This window comes from Trachymyrmex septentrionalis, unplaced genomic scaffold (genome assembly GCF_001594115.1).
Source record: "Trachymyrmex septentrionalis isolate Tsep2-gDNA-1 unplaced genomic scaffold, Tsep1.0 scaffold2, whole genome shotgun sequence".
Taxonomy (NCBI): domain Eukaryota; kingdom Metazoa; phylum Arthropoda; class Insecta; order Hymenoptera; family Formicidae; genus Trachymyrmex; species Trachymyrmex septentrionalis.
The window spans coordinates 1,703,452-1,711,792 of NW_017305179.1; the positions used below are offsets into that span (position 1 = coordinate 1,703,452).

At 38.5% G+C, this 8,341-nt stretch overlaps 1 protein-coding gene across 3 annotated transcripts in view; it reads right to left on the minus strand.

Annotated features, from left to right (window-relative positions):
• The window catches only part of LOC108747503 (amyloid beta A4 precursor protein-binding family B member 1-interacting protein-like), a 128,631-nt gene that overhangs the window by 81,374 nt on the left and 38,916 nt on the right, over positions 1-8,341 (minus strand). For 2 of the 3 annotated variants that reach the window (XM_018485028.1, XM_018485029.1), the window contains one exon: positions 4,998-5,127. In XM_018485028.1, coding sequence (XP_018340530.1) covers positions 4,998-5,096 — 99 coding nt within the window. In that variant the 5' untranslated portion in view covers positions 5,097-5,127. Of the gene's footprint in view, positions 1-4,997; positions 5,128-5,670; positions 5,717-8,341 lie in introns of those variants that run through there. The other variant, XM_018485030.1, reaches the window with a different exon arrangement.

Below are 8,341 nucleotides of genomic sequence, written 5' to 3' on the forward strand. Positions count from 1 at the left end.
TTTCACTATAAATATGAATAGTTTTTCCTATTCAATCTATTTAAAAAATGTATAGAATGTAGCTTTTATTTCTATTCTACTCATTATTCTTAAATTAAGTATCTTTCTCTCAAATATTTATTGTTCATAAAAATGTCTGAATATGAGCATATTTGATATACAAATATCCGCATATTGAAGCCGGATCCACAGGTCGCTAATTATAAATTCAAATGACTGTGCGGATCAGTCACCCCTGCGTAATCGTCAAGAATTCTTTCATAACGAACGACACTTCATTTCTGATGAAGATATCAGCTCCACACGTGTTCCAATCGTGAAACTATGAAGAGAGAGAGAGAGAGATATGTTAAGGCTGAAACCTGCATTACCAGTGTCGCGACAAGAAACTGCCTGTTGTCGGTAACGTATGGAGCAAGGGTAGCAACAGTTCCCAAGATAATCATTTTTGATGATAGCTAGATGACGTAAGAGATAATTACACAATCGTCAAAGATTTTTAAAAATGATTTGATGCACTTACCGTCAAAAATTCTACACTTCAACCAATTCTTCAGAAAATAATTTCAGGCACTCGTACAAATTGCTGATGAAAATGTAATAAGCAAAACTTCTTTGCCAAATTAAAAATTAAATTAAACAATAAGAATGTTCATTGTGTCGTGAAAAAACTTCACCGTAACAGTATCCGTAAAAACAAAAAAGAAATGAGCGAATAAATCTAAAACTTCACACTCTTCATAAGCCAGTTGCAAAAGTGTGTGCATTGCAATTAAAACATTGTCATAAAATTAAATTGCTTTCATGAAAGAAAAATATAAATAAATCGGTTATCCATTCTCATTATCTTGTAGATTATTACTATATTAAATTAACACAGATCGCACTATTTTTTAATCGTCGCCAAATTACTGTCTATTTAAAATAGGAGAAATTATTACGCGATTAAAGTAGCGAAAAACTATTGCGCAATTTAGCGAACCATGATAATTTTATTTGCAACGCCTCGCGTAAAATGCCCTGATCCCCGAGAGCGGAATGTGACTGCAAATTGGACACCTCGGACTGGCTCGCGTTATGTTACGTCCCCGATACGCGAATCATATCCCAACGCGCGTTTCGTCGACGGAACGGCCAGCCGATGTGCATGATAATGCTCAACACCGTAACGCCCTAATCATCGCGAATAACTCATGGAATATGCGAAAAAAGTATAACGAAAAAAATATTATTTCCGTGAAGCGGAGATCGCAAAAGATAGATATTCCGTATTTTATGAGCTTTATCCTTCCGTCCGGCGTATTCCATTCAATTCAAAAATGCGCATAGTTTAACAGTTAATTCAACCGGGCTTCTCGTTTTTTTATTGGAAGATCGGTAGAAAACAATTGTGTATTGAATCCCAAGTTTTTCGAGATTTTCATCTCGCTTCTCTTTAGAGATACTTTATAAGGAGACTAAGGTTCCAAAGTGCAAGACGATAAACGATGGTAACCTGACTATTTGGTAATTCCTAACGATTTCTCAAAATGTACCAGTGCACGTTCTGTTCCAACTGTTCCTCTCTCGAATATTCTGTGATGCTGACGTAGGGGTCAGCGACCACAGTTGCAACGTTATCCGTTCCGCGTTGCCAGGTTATCGATCTGTACAGGCGCCTTGACCGACCTCCGATGCATCGCCAAGTGCAAGTGCAAGCAAAAGCTCTCGCTCTCGAGCTCTTTCTCTTCCTCCCATCCTCTCTTTCTCCCACTCTCGCGTCTCTCGTTACATCCCATAGAGCGATCTCGAAATAAAAGTGAAATAAGAAGAGAGCAACAGGGCGAGGAGGAAGCCCAGGGACGAGCGATCGCTTGTTTACCGTTCCCGATGCGACGCCGCAACTCGTGAAACGTTACGAGTTTCACGCGAATGAGATCTACAGAAATTTCATATCTCGTACATAGATAAAAACTGTTAATGCTACAAATACGGTATTACTTCATCGAAATAAGTATTCGACGATCGTGTGATCACGGTGACAAAGTCCAGCTAACGAACTGCGGAAATAGCAGATAAGTATTTGAATAATATTTTCTTCTATTGTAATAATTCGATTTAAATTTCAAAGAATCTGCAGAGGAACGGTAGGTGCAAAAATACTACAAAGATGATTGATAAAATTTCCAAGGGATTATCTGCTAGTATCTTCCAGTTAGTCGTACACTATATATTTGTTCAATTATCGCAATTTTAGCTATCTGCCCTCTGTGAGGTAAATATCGTACGATGGCGGGGCAATGACACTCAATTGCTCGACTATCGATTCGCCGAACCTTCTCGCCGCGAAACGGCCAAGTGCAAGTGGATGTGCTCGCGTACTTCCACTCATCCATCTTTCACTGACTAGACTCGATTCTCGAGACTGTCCATTCGTCGCGACTAGCAAGGTTCAAGGTTATACTCGTCACGGTTTTACTTTCAGCGAAATACTTTTACTCCTCGAGGACGAGGTGTCGCGTTCGCAATCAGCTGCAGTTTTAATTAAGACTCCGTAAGACATGCCCGGTTCATCCGAAATCGCGGATGTCGCGGAAAGATTTAAGAGATAATTCGTCACGAGGAATTATTCTATTTTTAAATCGCGTTAAATTGAACTCGAGGGCCGTTGATCTTGAAAAGAGAACGATTAAATGATGACTATATAGAACGAAATTTCAAATGAAAAGAATAGATCGTCTAATAAAATATTAATTGGAACATCGCCGTCTAACAAATCCAGCGCACATGGCGCGTTTCCTCCAATTTAATTTCCTACAACTTCGTGGAAATGGAGTTGTAGTCTTGAAAATACAAGCTACGCTAGAGAAGACCTATACAAACTCGTCTGTATGCAAAATAGAAGATACTCAACAGGTATCTCGAGAAACGCCGAGGAAAAACGAATCCATTGTACAAGTTGATGATATTAAAGTTTTTAAAACAAAATAATGTGACGAAGATTTGTTCCAAGTTTCTGAAAATCTCGTTACGGCAAATAATAGAGAAAGCGCTGGCAAAAAAAAAAAAGAAAAGAAAAAGAAACATATGGAATAACTTGTCGCTCGTTTTCGCGGATTAATCTAAAAATTTCTCCATTACTCCGACATACCCACGGGGAGAACCTTTTACGAAATAAAAATGTACGAACTTTTCCGCTCGTAACTAACGACAAAGAGAATTCTCGAACTTCGTAACGATGTTTCGCAGATCGAAACACGCCGCGGAATGTTCGGTAAAATCACGCTTGCAAGCGCGCTGAAAGTCGCTAATACAACTAACTACATAACAGAGGATCAGTCAAGAAAGCAATTATCCGCAATTTAATGAAATTAGAAACAACCGCGGGACAGGCCACGAGCCTCTAGGCAGGAAGTGCTAAAAGCACTCGGCAAGAACGAACGTTGGTTTTTATTCGCTGGACAAAGTTCGTGTCGCAGTCACTCGAACAACCGTCAATTGCCGACAATTCTGTTGCGTAAATCGCGAAGATCGCGAGCTAGAAAGATACGTACATACATTGTAGTGTCCGAAAGTAATTTGGAAATAAAATAGGGAACATTTCAGTCCTTCCTTAGGAGCCGAAAACTAGGTATTACAACAGAAAAATGCTTGTTCTTGAAATATTCGAGATATTGTATATGAAGTTTGTTCTGTTACGAACAAATATGAAAATATATGATTTTCAATTCTCACAATGAGGTTCCCCTTAATTGAAAAGCCTTTCATTTGAAAAACCTGAAATTTTCCTGATATCTATAAAATATTTTCGAGCGCCAGTGTGGCATTACTGAAGTAATAAATAAGTATGTTGCGTGCGTGCAAGTGTTATACAATTATATTAGACACTATAAACTGTCGTAATCGATTATAAATAAACAATACGTGCTACAGATAATTATATAACCGATATTATGAGCAATTATATAACCAAACGATCTCGTCGAAATTTATTGAGAAAATTCATATACTCATTTGATTTATGTGACATGATTTATTTGATAATAAATTTCACGTGCATTCTGTTACGTAAAAATAATTGTAACCGTCGGCATATTTCGCAGTGGTTAACTACTAATCTGAAATGTAGAAACACAGTTCGAGTGACTCGCACGGAACGTGCGCACGCTTTTCAAGGAAGTAAACTCGCGTCAGCTACTTCTCGTGCGAGCTACTAGCGAATCATTTAGACCACGCGCCAATTGACACCAATTGAGAAGCGCGTACTCAAGAGAGGCAGTTAGTCAGCTGCCTCTTCATTGGATCGCCTCGTCTTTCAAACTAATCAGATCGAAATTTCTTGCCTGACAGCGATTCTACTTCGGTCTCCTTACACATCAAAAGATCACACATCGTCTCACACATCGGGACGACATCTTTCAATTAAAGACGTTAAATTTGTACCACTGCACACCGTCCACTGCTTCATTTAACGCTGATCCTTGAAATTAAATCCTTAAATTAAATCCGGCCTAGTATATTCTCTTTGTCGCGAACATTACAATAAATAATAAGAATTATAATAAATCATCGCGATCCAAGATCGTGTTCTTTTTGAATTGTTTCAAGGCAATTTAATCGTTGCATATGTCATTTACGATTAATTGCTGTAACATGCAATTTCGAGTAACTCTTAGGTGTACATATATACGCTACATATAATTAATTGCCACATGCCGTCTGTGTTTACAATTGTTTCCATGTACGGTATTTAACAATGCATATGCTGTTTACGATGAATAAATATTACTGCCATGGGAGTCCGAGTCTAGACTCCTGTTATTATTATACAAATCGTTTTTATGGAAGAATAAAATTTTTTTTTCTCTTTTAATTCTTTTTAGACATTTGAAATATTTATGATTGCTTTGCGGAACGTTTAGCTGCCTACGCGCTATTAGTACAACGGCGATTGTTTGTGGATTCCTGACCGTAAAATAGCTAACGAAGAAACCACGTGAAGAGAAATATAAACTCACCACAGTTAGGCTGTCCAACTCGCCTAGCCACTCGTTCAGAAGCTGTTCAGGATCTGTCTCGTTGTCGCTGTCCTCGGCTTCTTCCTCGTATCGCTCCATGACGAGCCGACTGTCCGTTGAATCGTTTTTCCTGCACAGAAAATTTCGATCGTCAGATTTCCTTTCAAAGTCAACTTCCATCGAAATTATTTATTGAAAATCTCAAACAAAGATGATTTCTCGTCTACAGAAAATCCTCTGTATCTAAAATCTCTATACCTAAAATCCTTTCTATACCTAAACTTGTGCTAATAAATTTAATAATACAAGTTTAAAATCCAATGCAATCGTGAAATATTGTCATGATAAATTTGTAGAAATTAAAACAACTGCGAGAAATTCAGTAAAATAATAGAAGCTCGCTGGCAAACGCGACGCTTTTACCGAAATTGAATCTATTTTATGAAACGGAGAAGTCTAATAACATTTTGAAAATTTGTTTCTTTAACAGAGTACATCGATACGACAAATATATACGTACCAAATATATACGTACATCTAAATAGCGATAATGAAAAATTGTAGAAATTATGATAATTTAGGAATTAAATATTCTCTCGCATAATTCTCCATTACTGCCATACGTCGCCTTCACTTTGCGCTGTGTGCAAGTATGTCATCGACAAATATGTACCGTCTACGTAATATAGCTTTGTTCGCTCGAGGGTAACTTGCGGTTACCAGCTGCGATGGCGCAGAAATGTTGACGAAACATTTAGTAGTAGTGTTGAACGGAGCCTTGGCCCGAAATTCCCATTAATAGGACCGCGAAACTGTGATCGTAGAAATGTCGCTTTGTCACAATTCCTTTTCATTAACTCGTATAATTGGATATACTCGTGCCGCAAATTGAAACGTGGAATTCTGCTTCGTTGTAATTAGTTAACCCTGGGGCGTAGGTTTGTGCGATCGTCTTACTTTGAGTTTACTAAAACATATCTTACTAATATGGGATTCATTAAATACAGATGCTATCCAATGAAGTAATAAGTAGTTAAATTTAACAACGGACCTAATTATGCAATATTATATGTAAAGCGAATGGCAAATAAATTAAACAGTAAGAATTATTACTGGACGGCACATTTGAAAAAATTAATCAAAGTATTTCATAATTCCTTGAATGTAACATATTAAAAAGTTACGTTCCAATTCCTTGAATATATATAATTTGGAAATGATTAATGATATGGACAAATATAACGAAAAGCAGCTACAATGTAATTTATATAGAAATAATATTTTGCTATTATTAATCCGCGCTACAGTGAAACGAGATTGTATTCTGAAATAATACATATATTATTTTTTACCGAACGCGATGCAAATATATGTACAAAATGGGTTAAGGTAAAATGGCGTGCGATACGGGATTAAAAATACAACATCAAGAATTAAACCGTAATTACAGGCAGTGCTAACGAGACATTAGATTAATTTGTCGCGATTGTGCATCGCGGTCAAGTGCACACGACGCCATTACCGGTAATGAAAATTAATTTAATCGTCCGATTGTCTCGAGAGAAATCAACTCGCATTGCGCCGCGTCCTCCCTCTCTTTGCACTTTTCCGACAAAACTCGCATTTCCCCGACATTGCGACATGCACTTGCGCACAGAATGGGTCCTCCCGTCACAATAATAGTAGGTGGACCGTATCGATTCCATTAATTCGATTCTCATTAGACACCATCGCGGGTAAATGCACACGCGCGACTGTTAATTATTTCGATATCACGTCACGCCGCAGCAATGCAACCGTTTGCTTCCACTGTCTCCTGTCTCGAGGGACCTTCGGTAGCTAGCGAGATCTTAACTCAGCGGCATAGTTCTGTGATTAGCCAGTCGGTCGCAGTTCCGCGATAAACCGATATCAATATAAGACTTTCTATCTGTAAAATACACTTCCTACAACGTGAAGGGGATTTGAAGCTTGAAGTTTATAGAAAACGTTGTAAAGTTCTCGTTGTAGGAACGCAAAGTTTCACGAATACGTCAGACGTTTAATAATTACACTTTACCAAAGAATTTATGATGGAATCTATAACTCTTTACTTCTTAGAAACACGTGTCTAAATCGAGTGTAAAAAAAAAAAAAAGAAAATCATTCACTGCAGCGGAACTCTCATTTTTAACGTTCCACGTTGTGGCGTGGCAGAGCTTGCGAGAGGGTTGATGTTTCAAGTTTCCCGCGGTAAGTCCGCGCTGTGGGAAAGTAGCAGCAGCGATCCGTTGTGGGTCACTTTCAGATAGAACGGAACAGCACCCGCAGATGCGTGCCCGAGAGCTGAATGGCGCATCGCCACCGGACGGTTTGACATAAACACGCCACACGCAGGTGCGGTGTAATCGTTTCGCGGTCGGGGCGGAATAGCGTTGCATTCCACCGAAGTAACGCGAAACTGCGCTGCTAATTGCGCGGCAGGGAAGAGGAGATGACCGAGGGGGGGGGGGTAAGAGAGGGGAACGGGTTTACGGTGCACTGGACGAGGTGTCCTTGCAAGGTTTACATCGCAAGATGGAGAGCGGACATGGGAGCGCGGATCGCGGAACGCGCACAGCAAGGACGGAAAAGCAAGACGGTTGCAACCGGACGGTGCATCTTTCTTGCCTTCATCGAAACAAGCGTAGAAAACGTGTCACACCTTCCGATTCGTTCGATCCATTTTTTTTTTCTTCCGAAGCCATGTAAACGCTAATACGACTCGATGGTAATTTCCTCTTCTGATATAATATCAGATAATCGTAACATATATATCATCGTGATATATCACCGAACTATTGCTCCCCATTTACGCAATTACGGGAACAAAATAACAAGAGAAATCTCAATGAAATGTTGGAGCATGTTAATGTATAATGTGTGTGTGTGTGTGTGTGTGTGTGTGTGTGTGTGTGTGTTGTACAATAAATTTGTAAGGACTTTGAAAATTTTATTATATACATCTGAGTTTTATATAATTCGGTTGACAAAATTTGTATGCAAGCGCAATGAAATATTTAATAAACTTTAGAAAGATCCATTGCTGTTTCTTCGTAATATCGTTATTACAATAAGTTGTTACAAAAAGTATAAAACGCAGAAGTGATAAATTTGTAGAGCGCACTGTTATAAATAATTATAAAAAATTTTTAATCCTTTTAGCGTCTTGTCGATAAAAAGATTACGGAAATTTGAGTTGAGTTAGAGGAAAAAATATTGTATAAGGAGTCAAAAAGTTGAGAAAATATGCAAGTTGACGGAATAACGTAATACAGTGACGGTCTAGCGCGCGATGGTGTATGGGTGTGTGTGTGTGTGTGTGT